General features: G+C 47.1%; 1 protein-coding gene across 8 annotated transcripts in view; it reads right to left on the bottom strand.

The window, feature by feature from the left end:
- The window catches only part of DTX2 (deltex E3 ubiquitin ligase 2), a 39,252-nt gene extending 25,256 nt beyond the window's left edge, over positions 1–13,996 (bottom strand). For 6 of the 8 annotated variants that reach the window (XM_059693523.1, XM_059693519.1, XM_059693521.1 and 3 more), the window contains exons 1-3: positions 13,863–13,996; positions 12,544–12,708; positions 2,674–3,029 (exon numbers count right to left, since the gene is read on the bottom strand). In XM_059693523.1, the coding sequence (XP_059549506.1) occupies positions 2,674–2,941 (268 nt within the window). In that variant the 5' untranslated portion in view covers positions 2,942–3,029; positions 12,544–12,708; positions 13,863–13,996. Of the gene's footprint in view, positions 1–2,673; positions 3,030–12,543; positions 12,709–13,862 lie in introns of those variants that run through there. The other 2 variants (XM_059693520.1, XM_059693518.1) reach the window with 2 other exon arrangements.
- Positions 13,997–16,493: the final 2,497 nt, after the last annotated feature.

Below are 16,493 nucleotides of genomic sequence, written 5' to 3'. Positions count from 1 at the left end.
CCCCCCCGCCCCCCCGCCATTCCTCCCTCCCTTCTACTCTCTCTAAACATCAATGGGGGGGGGGGGGGGAAGAAATATCCTCTGGTGAGGATTTTAAAAAATAAATAAATAAATAAAAATATGTCTAATGATGAAACTTATGCAGCTTCACTTAAAAAACTGAAGCAAAAAAGTATAAAGAAAATGAAATCATCCATAATCTAACCACCAAAGGAAAGCACATCATTTATACTGCAATGCATTTCTTCCCATCTAGGCACACACATCCAGGTAGCTGAGAATCATACTGAAAAACCTTTCCTGCTATTTTCACATATTATGCCAGAAGTATTTTATGTTTCTCTAAAACTTTGTAAAACTCATTATTGTTACATAATTCTCTTACATGGATGTACCATTTCCTCTGACTTCTTAAGTAGCAAATATTGGGTAACACCCTGTGCTTAGCTTAGCTTATATAAATAAAATCAAACCTGAAGATTACGGAGAAAAAGAAAAAAATAAATTTAGGCCATGCTTCTAAGCACTTGCCAAAAGATGATCACTGCGATTACCTTGCACCTGGTCTCTCGACTGCAGCAGCCCTTACCTCCATCCACAGCAGCCAGAGGGATGCTCTTTACTCCAAATTAGATTACATCACTCCTCTGCCCTAATCCTTCGTTGGCTCCCTCTTTCAGAATGAAAGCAGTCCCTCTGAGAGACTGAAAAGCACTGCAGAACTTGCCCCTCTCCTGCCCTTCCTTCAGTCTCTCTCTGTCCCTTGCCAATGCCACTGAAGCTCAAACTTCAAATCAACCTTTCCCAACCCTCACTTCCACTCCGATTAACACTTACTGCTTGCTATCCTATCTAATAAAAGAGAAAAATGGTAATTGGCGTACGACGATACCCTTTTCATTGGCTAATCAGGGCTATATGCAAATTAACTGCCAACTAAGATTGGCAGTTAACTGCCAACAAGATGGCGGTTAATTTGCATATGTAGGCACAATGCAGGGAGGCGAAAGGGAAAGCAGGAAGAAGCCCCCTGCCACTGACAGTGATCGGAAACCCAGGGGGGAGCTAAGAGCTGGGGGGCAGGGCAAAGGCGGCCCTGGGGCCGCCTTTGCCCTGCCCCCCAGCCATGATTGGAGAATCAGGCACCTTTGCCGCCCTGGCCAGTGATAGCAGGAAGTAGGGGTGGAGCCAGCGATGGGAGCTGGGCACGGTCGAAGCTGGCAGTCCCGGGAGCTAGGGGTCCCTTGCCTGGGCCTAAAGCGGAGCTCACGATCGAGGGGCCGCTGCAGCTGCGGGTCCCCGCTGCTTGAGCCGGACGCCTCGGCCAGAGGCGTTAGGCCTGGGCAGGGGCGGAGCCTGCAACCGCGGGGAGCTGGGGGTCCCCTGCCCAGGCCTGACACCTCTGCCGGAGGCCTCAGGCCTGGTCAAGGGGCCGATCCAGTGACTGGTGATCGGAGGGTGATGAGGGTCAACTCCTCTGGCCAAGGCATCAGGCCTGGGTGGGGGGCAGAGCCGGGGAAGGCGTCAGGCCTGGGCAAGGGGCCGATCCTGCGACTGGAGGGTGATGGGGGTCAATGCCTGAGGGCTCCCAGTATGTGAGAGGGGGCAGGCTGGGCTGAGGGACACTCTCCCCCCCCCCCACACACACACCCAGTGCACGAATTTCGTGCACCGGGCCCCTAGTCTAACATAAAACACAATGCACATATTATTTATTTTGTGTGCCACCTTTCTCAGTTTCCTGCAAACATCATGAAGGCAGGGACTTTCACCTGCATCCAACTGATTGGAAGCTTTAGTCTCACTAGCCTGAGGATGCTGCTACAGGGACCAGAGCAGGGTTCCTTGAAACAAGTGATACTCTGGGTAATAATTGTTTGTCACGGGGCCAGTCCTGCGCACAATGGGATGTTTAGCAGCATCCCTGGTTTCTACCCAACAGATGCCAGAAGTGCCCTGCCCCACAGTCATGACCATCAGAACTGTCTTCAAACATTATCCAATGTCCTGGGGGACAAAATCACCCCCAGCTGAGAACCGCTGGGCTAGAGGAACAAGGAAAACTCTGAGAGGAAGTTGTTGGCCCCATTCTCAGCAATACCGATCAAAACCTATAATAAAACCAAACACACGTGCACAGGAGAGTGAAGTAACCTGCCCAGGTCACACAGCTACGGTGCACTGGAGCCAAAACTGGCACAGCACACCACCTCCATGCTAGCCGCCTGACAGCGAGATCATCAAATCTCTGCAGGTACAAACAGGCATTTTTGGTTTGGGAAAGGGGCTGTGAGGGCCTCTGCACTGTGCTCCCAAGGTGCCCTCTACTACTAACAGGTACAGCAGCGACTCAAATAGCATTATCTCATTAAAATGTTGATGGGATGCCACAGAAACTTAACTCTTGTTTATATCAATTAGCCTGTGATAAAACTGGTTTTGTTATACATCATTTCACTTAAAGTCATGGAACCTATCGATGTTAAGTGAAGACCTACTGTACATCGCACATTGTGTGGTACCTGCTATCACTCACAGTACCCACCTCCCAACTGTATGCATATCAGGGGCAGGGCTAAGCTCTGAGAGTCAATTCTGTAACTCCAACATCTAGTGTGGCAGCTGACCCAAAGCAGGTGCTTGGATACATACTAGAAGCAGAGCATGTCTTACCAGTGTCCTGGCGGAACTGGGTCCAGCTGGGGAGGTCGATGATGTAAGGGGCCAGCGAAGGGTCAGCTTGGCCTAAGGGGATGCTATGGGCCAGGCTCCCCAGCCCAAAGCGCTGGCCCTTCTGCTGGACAAACTGCTGCTCGATGTAGTTACAGACAGTGGCACTGTAGGGGTGCCAGGTGCCCATCTCATCCTGCCACTCCCACACGACCACTGCCACAGGGCTGGTGTACACCTGAGCCAAGGAAGAGCTTGGGGCCATGGCCATCTTCCCCAGGATCTCTCTGCTTTCCCAAATGGCTTCAGACCACTCCGGGCTGGTGTCTCCGGCTCATTGCCCAGTGTTTCCAGCAGACCTGTAAACAGGACAAACAAGCAGTGACCAATGCACACACTGGCTCTGCCAGAGTCAGCCTTAATGCAGAGAAAAAATCATGCTTTTCCATAGTCACTTTTCCCCCTAATATCTTAAAGCATCTTGAATCAAGTACCCAACCTTGTCTCTTTGCTCAGGCAGCCAGGAAGAATTTAGTCAATCTAGTAGCCTACCTACTTCTGCAAATGTTCAGGAAGATACAGTGAAGTGAATTTTAGGTGATCATCAGCCCAGCTTCTGTCTTTTTACCAACAACTTCCCTCTGACCCAGTACTAAATGTATCCTTTTATACTGTATGTGTTTTCATGAATCACCCCAAACCCTAATGGACTGAGGTTATCATGACCCCTTACACCTGTGTGAGGATGCTATGGTTTCCAAAGCAGGTTTGTTTTCTCCCATGCTACAGATGGGAAAAGGAAACTGTCTCAAAAAGGACCAGGGCTCTAGGACACAGGGACTCAATGGCAGGCTGAGACTAGACTCACAGCATGGGTCCTAGCTCCACTGAGTCTCCAGGCTGCCCAAGGATGCCCTTGATGAACACTAAAATCTCCTGCCTGCTGAAGCCTGGTCTCTGCACTGCATTCCTTGTGCCCGGGCCTCACTGACCAGTGAGTCAGGTCCAGAGAGTTTACACCCATCTTCCAAGACATTCTTTTCCGAGTCACCCCAGCCCACCTTCTTCCCTTGTACACTCTATTCCTCCTTCAGGCCCAGCCTGTCACTCAGGGAGCCTTTCCCAAGCCACCCAGAACATGAATTGCTTCTTCACAGCACCGGCCAGTATTCTATGCCCATATACATGTATGTATATGATGATGTTCTGTGTCTTTCTATCCCCTTCCTCCCCACCAACAGCAACCTGGTGAGTCTGCCCTGTCCACAGCCGTATCACCAGCCCCAGCAAAGGCCTTGTCACACAGTGTTATACACATGCTAATTCAAAGCACAGCTGAATGGAAGGGGACGATGGGCCTATGCACCTGCAGCTGTTTGAAGGAGAAAAATCTGTGAATGCACTACGTCGTGGCGGTTCCCCAGAGTGTGTGAGGAACAGGACCAACATTTAGTGGCAAACACCAAATGTGCTTGTGTCATTTAAGCCTAACAGACCAACAAGGTGCTTTTTCTTCTACTTTATGGACAGGAAACCAAAGTTCAAAGAGGTCAAGGTCTTATTGAGGGTCACACACATACTGCTAAGTGTCATCACTGAGAGTAATCCCAGATCAATCCAGCTCTGACACCCATTTTCTTAGAGAAGAAAGATTAGCCTGAACTCTACCTTGGGCTCCACTTATAGGGCCCACTTAGAGACAGGGAATGAGGAACAGAGAGAGGAACCCGCACTTCAAGTCTGTTATAGCATGCTCATGCAGGCCTGGTGCCAGCAGGGTTCCCAGTCATACCATCTACTCTGATTCCCATACAAACCACTTAAGTACAGACATTGAAATTTATCCCCCTTTTGCAGATGAGGAGACTGAGGCCCAGTCAGTTGCAGTGACTTGCTTATAAGGCTAGTAATAAGGCTGGGACCCTGGGCTTTTGCTGACATCCCTAATATTGCACTACACCGTCAGGGTTTCAGTAAGAAGGCCCCACAAGGAAGGTAGATCTGGAGCAACACATGAAAAGGAACAGGCATGGGCTCTGGTGTCAACATGCTGCTGACTGACTCTATTCAGGTATCATCCTGATAAAGGTACTTCAATTCTTGAAGTTTGCTTTATTTTTCTTTCATTTGGAAATGAAGATACCAACATCTATTCTAAGTGCTTTTCATGGGGATTAAAGCATAGATGTGTATAGAGAACCCAGCAAAGCACCAGGGACACAGCAGGTATCAGCAAGTATTGGCCTCCCTCCCTTCGCTTGCTCCCCTCAACCCCAGTACCTCCGCACCCCTCAAGTCTGGGTGAGGAGTGGCAGCCTGCGGCAGCACTGAGCCACAAAGCAGGAGAACACAGGCGATGAGTCAGACCTGCAATAACTGAGCACACCTGTGCGTGCCAAGGCTGCCACTGAGCTGCCAACTGCTCCAATAAAAGGACACGTCCCGCACTGGAGGACTGGACCTGGGATGCCCTTGGGATAGCAGGCGGGCTTATTAGCTCAGTGCCTACAATTAGAAGTCTCTGGAACTACATCCGGTACAAATCCCAGGACCAGTTTCAGAGCCAATTACTCCTAAATCCAGACTTCCCTGGCAACTCCTGGCAGGCATCATTCACCTCTCAGGCAGCAGAAGCCTCCTATATATCAGCACACATAGTATGTCCACAGATTCCCAGATGAACCAACTCATACAACTTTGCCAAACAGCCTGAGAAATATAGTTGAGAACTTCAACTAAACCTTTTCATAAAAGTGTTCAGTCTCCATAGACTGAGACCCCCATGGTCCAGGCCCTGTCTGGGTACTGGAGACCTGGAGATGCAACAGTCATGGCACACAGCCCCTCTGTGCTCAGCTGCTGTCCCCACTCATTGCAAGGCCTCCACCTTATGTCTAGTCACATTAAATTCTAGCAAATGCCAGAACATTCAGAGCCATTTACACCTCCCAGCCATTGATCCTGCTGGTGCATGTCTAGACTCCTGTCCTCTTTCCACCTAAGCACTAAGCAAATTTGTCCATCTTTCCAACTCAGCCACAGCACCCTCCTCCTGAGCCCTCTGACCTCCTCCCTCATCAGTGTCTTCACACACATTCCACTTATGCTTGGTCTTAGTGTCTATCTCCCCACTGGAACAGGAGTTCCAAGGGCAGACCTAGGGTTGACCCAAAGCTGCAACTGCAGCTCTTCAATATCTAATATTCCAGAGGGTCTGATACACAAGAGGGCAAAAGAGAGATGAACCTTCAGCTGCAGGGGCCAGGCGTTTGAGGCACTGACCAGAAATGGCCACGGGCGTTCAACTTGAACACAGCAATTATGCACATACAGCAGCCCTATATTATGCACAATGCACCCATTTTGTACATCTACCTCAGCCATTGGGGAGCTACTGTTCAAAAACCTAATTTGTTTCAGCTCCTAATGACAGGGCTATTTAGTGTTCTTAATTATTAAAATTATTATTATTATTATTATTATTATTATTATTATTAGGCAAGGAAGAAATCCTCAATCTGGAAGCAATCTAAACACCTTAAAATAATGAAATTCCTAAATAAGTTATGGTACATCTTAATGATAGACTTTAAGTCTTGAAAAATGTTTACAAAAAGCTTAGAGACCTAAGATAATGCTCACAACAAACCAAAAATACAGGCTATATAAGTGGACACACTATGTTCTTAGGCAGCGGGTGTGTCATTTATTAAGCACCTACTATGTGGCACATACTCTGCTTGGTGCTTTTGTCATCCAGTTCTCTCAACCCTCAACCACCCTTGAAAATAGAAATTATTTCCATTTTGCACACAAGGGAACTGAAGCCAAAAGAAATTAAGAATTTTACCCAAGGTCAGGCGGCCAATCTGTGACACCATAAAGCCCACGATCTTTTTACTTATATAAAATAATTTGCAAAAGGCCAGAAGGAACCACTCTGAAATATTAATAGGAGTGATGGAATTGTAGAATTTTTTTTACCTGTTTCTACAATTGCAAATGTCCTACGGTGGCCATATTACTTTGTATGATCAAACAAAAAAAATTTTTTTTTTATATCAACAGCTGTGACCACAAAAAAAAGCCACCATCCTGCTTTCCCTTGTATTCTCTTGTGGGATTTAGCTGCAAATCCCTGTCCACAGCACTGCAACCAATGAATACATAAATAAATGGAACAACAAATTGATGTCTCTCTCTCTCTCCCCCTTCCTCTCTAGAATCAATCAATCAATAAAATATTTTTAATCCAGATTTCCAGCTTCTTGAGAACCAGAAAAGTTGGCAGCATTTGCAGGCCTGACCTAGATTCATTATTCATCCAGAAACAACTTGCTAGTACACATTCTCCAGGTTACCACAGTTACCATGACTCCCCATGGCAGGAGTTGGCCAACTTTTCCTATAAAAGGTCAGAAACTACTTATTTTATGCTTTTCAGAACAAAGGGTGTCTGTTGCAACTATGCAACTCTGGTGCTAAATGCAAAAACAGCCATAGACAATGTGTAAACTAACTGGAGTGGTTGTGTCCCAATAAAATTTTTCCCCCTTTTTATTGAATTTATTGGAGTGACACTGGTTTACAAAATAATACAGGTTTCAGGTACACAATTCCAAAACAACTTTATTAACAAAAACAGGCAGTGGGCCAAATTTGACCCATGGGCCATCCTGTGTCGACCTCTCCCCTACCACCTACCCAACATCTATCACTGTGTTCCACTTCTCTGAACCCATTCTTTCTACTAAAATAGGAGAGTGCCTATGTCTAGCCACCTCAAGGACATGCCCTTCCCTCTGCAGACATGTTGGTCTTTGCCCAACATTTGATGATGAAATACAGCATCCAATAACACGGCAGGCAGCATGGTGTCAGCGCCACCCCTAGAAACCCCAATTGCTTCCCAAAGCCACACCAGGCATTAACATCTTTCCCTGTGTAAGGAAATGAGGTTCTGCCCTCCCTCTCTACACTTCCTCTGGACCCTCTTATCTGTTATAATGCCACGCACACAGATTACATAAATCTTTTTTTCAGATGAGCCCTCTGTTTCAGCCATCAGGAACTCAAGGAAGGACCCAGAAGAGGCCAGGCTCCTCCATGCCCCTCGACCCCACTGAGAGTATGTCTACCCCAACCTGTCCACCTACTCCTCTCTTAATTCCCAGCTTGAGACTCTATACTGTGAAATTATTCCTACATCAGCTCCTGCCACACAGGGAGAATTGGTCACTCTTAACAATCAATGTCCAGGTAATATCTGAGTGCAAGAATTGGAGTGACACTGGTTTACAAAATGAAATTCCTAAATAAATTATGGTACATCTTAATGATAGACTTTAAGTCTTGAAAAATGTTTACAAAAAGCTTACAGACCTAAGATAATGCTCACGCCGAAACCGGTTTGGCTCAGTGGATAGAGCGTCGGCCTGCGGACTGAGGGGTCCCAGGTTCGATTCCGGTCAAGGGCATGTACCTGGGTTGCGGGCACATCCCCAGTGGGAGATGTGCGGGGGGCGGCTGATCGATGTTTCTCTCCCATCAATGTTTCTAGCTCTCTGTCTCTCTCCCTTCCTCTCTGTAAAAAATCAATAAAATATATTTAAAAAAAAAAAAAAAGATAATGCTCACAACAAACCAAAAATACAGGCTATATAAGTGGACACACTATGTTCTTAGGCAGCGGGTGTGTCATTTATTAAGCACCTACTATGTGGCACATACTCTGCTTGTCCTCTGCACTAGGGCATAGGCTTCTTCAAGGCAAGGATATGCTTAGGAAAAGATACCTTAAACAAGACACAGAACACTGACTAAAAATGAAAAAATACATTTCACTATATTAAAACTAAGAATGGTGTGGCTCCGTGGTTAAGCATCGACCCATGAACCAGGAGGTCACAGTTCGATTCCCAGTCAGGGCACATGCTTGGGTTGTGGGCTCAATCCCCAGTAGGGGGAGTGCAGGAGGCAGCCGATTGATGAATCTCTCATCATTGATGTTCTTATCTGTCTCTTCCTCTCCCTTCCTCTCTGAAATCAATAAAAACATATAAAAGAGATCAACCAATGAACTTATATGCGTATATGCATAACCCACGGACACAGACAATGGAGTGGTGAGGGCCTGGGTGGGGAGGAGCGGGAGAGAGCTGGAAGAGGTTAATGGGGGGAAAACGGGGACCTATGTAAAACTTTCAACAATAAAGATTTAAAAAAACAATTTGAAAAAATAAAAACATATACAAATATTTTTTAAAAAGAAAGAAAAAAACAATGGTCATTCAACTAAATATGCCTTAAAGAAGGTAGAAAGACAAGTTACGAGCTGGAAAAAATATTTGCCTTATGCATTAAAAATTAAAACAAATATATAAAGAACTCCTACAAATCAATAATAATAATAAAGCACCAAAAAACCCACAGAAAAATTGGCAAGAGACATGAACAAATATTTCACAAGAAACTGATATGCCAATAAACTGATGAAGAGATGGTCAGCCCAGCCAGCATGGCTCAGTGGTTGAGTATCAACCTATGAACCAGGAGGTCATGTTTCAATTCCCAGTCAGGGCACAAGGTCCACCCCCACCCCCACCCCATCCCAGGTTTTAGACTCAAACCCCAGTGCAGGAGGCAGCCTATCAGTGATTCTCTCTCATCATTGATGTTTCTATCCCTCTCTCCCTTCCCCTTCCTCTCTGAAATCAATTAAAAATATTGAAAAAAAGGGATGTTCAATGTCAGGGCTCAGAGACATAGAAATCAAGAATCCAAAGATACCATTTTATATCCATTCAATTGGCAAAAAATAAAATAAAATAAAATAAAAAGTCTGCCTATATCAAGTGCTGGCAAAAATGTGGAGCAATTGGAGGTCCTATACACTGCTGCTGGTAGAATGTAACTGGTACAACCGCTTCAGAAAACAGTCAGGCAATAGCAACGAAAGCTGAACGTTTATTTATCTGATGACCCAGCAAACTATCACCCCTAAGTTTATACCACGAAAACCTCTTGCACATGTTCCACAGGAGATGTGTATGGAAATGTTCAGAGCAGCACACCTGCAACAGCTAAAACCTGGAAACAACTAAGTGCCCATCAGTGAAGATCAGGTGACAAACTGTGGTGTACTTATACCATAGAATGTTAGTAGCAAAAACAAATGACATAAAATCATATGGACGACAAATCTTAGCAAAATTAAATTATATATGTTTCCTCTGAAATATATAGGTACAATAAACCTGTATTAAAATGAAAGCAAGGGGATAATGATTATCTGAGGATGAAATGGGAAGATTGCATGCTTAGATGTATACTTTTTTGTTTCAAACCCCAAGCTTTTGTTTTGAGTGGCTGAGATACAGATGCTTACTACATTCATTAAAAATAGCTTAGTAAATAAATATAAGCAAGTCTGAGGTAAAAATTAAACACAGAAAAGAGACCATTTAATTTATCTCTGTACTCCAAGTGCCAAGCACAAGCCCTGGCATACAATTTCTGCAGGCATGTGTAGAATGAATCGGGGACTTTTCTCCCTAGCCCACCATCCCCTTCCTGTTGGCATCTTAGGTACTTACAACATGTCTGAGGCCAAATTCGCCTTCCTTCTTCCCAATTCTGCTTCTCCTCCTAGATTCTCTGGCTCCACTCTGACCCAGGCAGTTAGAAGAAAAACCTGGGAGACTTGCTCCCCCTCAAGCTTCTCTCCCCACTGCCCCGCAGCTGCCATGGCTTGCTCTCTCCTCCTTCCTCAAGTCCTCAGAGCCCTCTGGTTGGGGCCTTTATGCCTCTCACCTTGATAAGTATTCTTTCCCACTGGCTTTCCCCAACTCTTATCTCTCCTTCTAGTCCACCTCAGAGACAGGTGCAAGATTGAGCTTTTTGAAATACAGTTCTGATCCTGTTTCTTCCACATCTCCATGGATTTCTGGAATAAAGTTCAAGCTCCTTGGGTTGACACTGAAGCTCATCACAATCTGGTCCCTCTCTATCAACCCTATTTGCCAGTGCACTCCCTTCAGTACCCTCTTTCATCTATACCTCCCTCTCCCCAACCCCTCCCAAAGATTTTAAGTGATGATCTACTACCACATATACATCCCATTTCCCCACCTCTAAGCCTCAGCTCCACACAGAATCCCATTCACTTGGCCACCCACCCTCACCTGACCCATATTCTCAAGGCCCCATTTAAATAGTACCTCCAGCCCTAGCTGGTTTGGCTCAGTGGATAGATTGTTGGCCTGCAGACTGAAGGGTTCTGGGTTTGATTCCAGTCAAGGGCCATGCCCGGGTTGTGGTCTCGATCCCCAGTAGGGGGCATGCAGGAGGCAGCTGATCAATGATTCTCTCTCATCATTGATGTTTCCATCTCTCTCTCTCCCTTCCTCTCTGAAATAAATAAAAATATTTTTTTAAAAAAAGTACCTCCAGTCCTAGCTGGTTTGGCTCAGTGGACAGATCATCGTCCTGCAGACTGAAGGGTCCTGGGTTTGATTCCAGTCAAATATATTTTAACCCTTTGAGTGCCAACCAATATCCTAGGAACTATGCTAAAACTGCCAAGGCATTTTTGCTGATTTTACAGCAGTTTAGGAAAAAAATTATGAATCGCAAGTAAACGAAGTTACATATTCAATACCTTCCACAAAATTGTCATCTTCACAGCAAGAACTGACATATTTAGCAATATCATCATCACTAATAAAAGCAGACTTAGAACTGGACACTGCAGGAGGAGCGCGATAGCGCACCCTGCACTTTTGGCGAAAAGACAGGAGGAGCGAGATCGCGCTCCCCGGCACTCTAGGGGTTAATAAATAAATAAATTGCACCTCCATGATGCCTTGGTGTGCCCAATTGAAAGAAATACCCTTTTATCAACTTCCACAGCATTCTGTCTGTCCTCCAGAGTTCTCTATGTTCATCATCAAGCTGAGGGCAAAATCTCCCCCTTACCAGAAGCTGGCATGTTGTAAGGAACAGTCACAAAGATAATAATCCAATCAAATCCAACCCACACTTTCCGGCGAGTGTGTAAACTTTAAATGCTCCCCCTCCCCAACTGGAATTCTTCCCCGAAAATCCTTCTGCCCCCCAGAGCCTTGGCATGGCTCACCAAACCCTCCACACTCAGACCTCTGCCCACCTACCCAGCATCCTCTATCCCACACCGACCCTTTGTTGCGGTAGCCACTGAGCTACGTACAGTGGTCCAGACATGCCAGGTAGCTTCACAGCTTTGCTCACTCCTCTGCCAGGCTACTGCCCCTACTTTCTAAATCCTACTCCTTCATAATTCACCTTGCTATCATCTTCCCGAAGCCTTCCTGAGCTTCTCACCCTCCTTCCTACCCCCTTCCTGGAGTGGTAGTAGTGTTGTCCTGTGAGTCCCCCTCCTCAACGCATATCACACTGACAAAACCTGTCACTGTCTACGGCTTGCTGTCTTTTCTACCAAAAAACCAAGTCCCAGAAGACAGAGCTCTTGTTGCTCCTCACAGTATCCCCAGCACTGAGCATGGGGCTTGACACAAAGGAGGCACCCAGTAAAGATTCATGCAACAAAAGAAAGAAAAATTTCCCTGTTCAAATGCAGAAATCATGGCTTATGTCCTTCATCCCATAAAGCATGTCTTAAAGTGCAAACCATGTAGAAAGCACCCTCTAAGACTGGTTAAACAGGAGAAGTCATTGGCAAGAAGCCACTTGAATTTCTTTGAGAGAGCAATAGCAATCTACTCCCAGGGCTCACTTTCATCCTGGAGATCTCAAATTCTACCCTCCCCAGTCCTCACCTTTTCTATTGAAAACCAGATGAAGAAGGCAGCAATGTAAAGTCCCCATGGCTCTCACCTTTTCTCTCTGGAGAGCTGGCACAAACCGTCCCTTCTTGGTGGCGACACCCGATCCTCAGGAGAAATGACTTGTTCGAGTTCCCATCTTGATAGAAAACGCAAACAACAAAACCCAGGCAAATCTGAAAGGCTTGCTGACTCAGCAACACAAATTTCAAGACACCTTTGCCAACAAGGAAGAAGATGATCAGGTTTTACATTGAGAAACAGCAGTTAGCGAAAATGAATGCACAGATGTTGGGTCCGTGTGACTGGGGACTGGAAACCACCAGATTTACTTTCCGAAACCCTAGGCAGAGCGGACGGTGCGGTAGTCTTCCTCTACCCACTCAAATAATCAAGGGAATGGTCAACAACAATAATAAAAAAATAAATAACCTGAGCCCTTTCATAGAAAAGCCCAAAAGGATTTTATAAGCCAGTCTGCTGTGTACGCATCAAGGAAATCAACACACCAGAGAGGGTTCAAGTTTAGCCACAGGCACACAGCAATGAACGAGAGGCCTAGCTATAGTTACTCCGATGGCTTAAGTTAAAGCCTAACGTTGGCCACCAGAGAGCCCCCCTGCTAGAACTCCGGAGGAGCTGGGGCGGCATGCAGAAATATTTTGAGTTTCTGAAGGGTCCAAGCGCCTGTGCACACACTATTTCCACTGCGACCGGCACTTCGGGAAGTGGAACTAGTAGCTGGCTGAGAAAGGCGGGATGAAAGGGTAGCTCCAGAAAAAGTCTTCTAAATCCTCTTCAGCATACATTACCAACCCCGCAAAAGTAACCCAGGGTCTCTGGGAACAGGAGATTCCCGGAAGGCGGACCCCGCTCGGGACAGGAAACCAGAGTTCGGAGGCAGAGTCCTCTCTAAATTACAGCCCCGCTCCAGCGAGTCGATCACTAGGAGGCAGACCCCGACAGAAACCACACCCTACCCCGCAGCCTGGCGGCAGGGTCACCCCGCTTCCTCCAGGTCCTGTGGGACGAGGTTCGCTCCAACCGACCGGCTCAAACTCCCCGGCTCTGCGCCCCTCCACCTGCTAGCCCTTCGGCTTCCACCCCGGCGTTTACCCTCCCACCCAGCACCCAGTCGAAGCTCCCAGCGCCTCCCAATGCCCCCCCACGCCAACCTCAGAGCCCCCCAGTCTAGAGACCGGTCCTCCCAAACCCCCTCCTGACCTCGTCCCGGGACGCCCCTCCGGCCGGGCCCAGCCCCCCTTCACTTCCACGCCCGCCCCATTCCGGTCCCAGCACAGTTTGGTCTCCCCCGCGCCCTCGGGACCCCAGCCCTGGCGACCAGCAGGTGGCCTGACCGCCCCCTCTCACCGAGGCTGAGGAGGGCGAGGGGGCAGGAGGAGGGCACCGCTACCCTCGGGCCTGGGCACAACTCCGGCGGAGGCTCCGATTCTCTGGAGACAGCCGGAGTGAAACTCCGCGTCGCAGCTTCCTTGCGCTCCAGTGCGCATGCTCAGGACGCGGGGCCTTCTGGGTTATGTAGTTCAGTGGGATGGGGGCGGGGCGGGGCGGGGGGCGGAGGCGGGGCAGACCTGTTCAGCTGTATCTATCCTTTCTCCTTAGCCTGTTTGCTCATGACTTGCTCCTTCATTAATTTACTGATTATTTTACATCGTTGTTGTTTTTTTAACATAGTTTTTACTGGTAGATACATGGTTCCAGGCCCTGTGCTGGGTACTGGGGATTAACACGTCAATTGGAAACTTGGTTTCTCTCCTGGAAGAACCTCAGACCTACTAGTAGTTGCGGAAATAGACACAAACACACAATTACAATATAGTGGGATAAATATTATGTTAAAGGAGTGGGAGCATAGAAGGATGCCCCTAATTTGGGGGTTTGGTCAGGAAGACATCACGGAGGGGTGATGCTTGAGTTGGATTTCCAAGCCCACATAAGGGTTTGCCTGATGGACTGCAGGGAACCTCATGCAAAAGAAGAGAGATGTGAAAGTGCCTGATGCACTCAGCAAGCCGTGAAATGTTCGTTGTGGCCAGGGCAGAGGATTCATGAAGGGGCTGAGGACAGAGAAAATAGATTAGGGTGTGACAGGATATGAGTATGGGGAGAAGGCTGGGTAAGATTATAATGGTCTTTAAATGGCATGCAAGGAATTTAGGCAACTGGAGCCAATGGAAGGATTTTTAGCAGGTCAGCATTCACCTTAGGATACCCTGTGTGGTGGGTGGAGGATAGACTGAAGGGAAAGAGAAAGTAGCAGGGAGACCAGTTTGGAGACTGTTGCTCTAGTCCAGGTCCAAGGTGATGAGGCCTAAATAAGGCTGGTGACTAATCTTTTGAGATCACAGACCTGTTTTCCAAAGCCATTCCCAGAAAAATGCTCAGGTGTCAGTTTTCACACATGTATGCCTACACATTACACACACATTTTTCATATAGTTTCAGGGGTACAGAGTCCTCTGACTCTTAAACTCTAGTTAAGTATTTTTACATAATCTAATGTCACTCATACTTTATCAGGGATTTGAAGAAGACTCAGACTGCTGGGGATAGAGGAAGAGACATCCCCAATCATTCAGTTTAAAAACTTCACTTTATAGAACAGGAAGCTGAGGCCTAGAAAGGGGGAGTAACCCACCCAAAATTGGTGAAGGAGGAGGAATGCCTGTAGCAGGCCAAGTATCTGGTGCCCGGAACGCTCCCACCTGCCTGGGAGCTGACTTAAAGGACACAGGCCTTAAGTCTGGGAGACACCAAAGTCAGGTTCTCCTAATTAATTTCAGAGCCAGAAATCCATTGAGAAATGAAGGGTAGCATTTTACCTGTGATTTACACCAGATAACTTTATTGGCTACAGTTTAGGATGGGAACATTTCCCTTCCCCACTCAGTGTTTTCTCAGCTATAACCACCTACAACATTTCTAGAGCACCTAGTATGTGCCAAGCACTTGACAGATCACCTCCCCAAATCCTCTCAATGAGGTAGGTGCTATTGTTATCTCCATTTTAAAGATAAAGGCTTTGAAGTGGTAGTTATTGATTAAAAAAAAAACCAAAAAAACCTACAGCACTGGCTGGTTTTGCTCAATGGTTAAAGTGTTGGCTGTGGACCCTAAGGGTCACAGGTTCAATTCTGGTCAAGGGTGTGTATCTCGATTGTAGGTTCCCTCTCACATTGCTGTTTTTCCTCTCTCACTCCCCCTCCTCCTGCCCTTTCATCTCTCTCTAGAAATAAACGGAAAAAATATCCTCGGGTAAGGATTTAATAAATAAACTGTATGCCCATATTATTGTTATTTTTTAAATACCCACTGCATACACACCTAGAGACTCCAATAGAATACTGGTGGGAGGGTAGACTAGAAAGGTTCTGGAACCAAGGCTCTGGAGTGGGGAAGAGGTGGAGGAGGTGGAGCTCTGGGGAGGTTTGCTGAGCCTGCCAAGGTTAGGGATACTGTGGGATCCAGGGGAGGCTGGGGTGGAGAAGCTCCAAGAGGCAGGAAGGACACTGCCTGGAAGACTGGGTTGCATGAAGGAGAGAACCCTAGAAAAGGGGGAAGTCAACAAATTGCGTGTGAATAAGGGGAGAGGGAAGCACCGCAAGCTGTGAGGCTCTGGAGAGATCTGGGGTATAGACAGGGATGTGGGAGTCTCTAGCAATGACATTTCCAGGTCACCTGGAAAGACCACAGATGGGGAAAAGTGAGTCCAGGGTTCAGGAACACTGGCCTTCAAAGAAGAGGTGAGAGGTAGCAGTGTCTGGGAAGAAGGCTGGACGGGGGGACACTGGATGAGCGTGGTGGCAGAGAACCCATGAAGGCAGTGCTCAGTGGTAACAGATACTCCTGGGAAGCCTAACAGGCTAGCCTCCTGGGAGGACAGCCTATCTCTGGGATAGGGGCTCCTGCCTCCCAGTTCTGGGCTCTTTCATCTTTCAGTCTGCCAGCTGACTTCAAGAAAGGTTCCAAACTTCTGGCCTT

The sequence above is a fragment of the Myotis daubentonii genome, chromosome 4 (assembly GCF_963259705.1).
Source record: "Myotis daubentonii chromosome 4, mMyoDau2.1, whole genome shotgun sequence".
Classification (NCBI taxonomy): Eukaryota; Metazoa; Chordata; class Mammalia; order Chiroptera; family Vespertilionidae; genus Myotis; species Myotis daubentonii.
The sequence above is the reverse complement of the archived record's forward strand: the minus strand, read 5'-3'. Positions and strand labels throughout refer to the sequence as shown.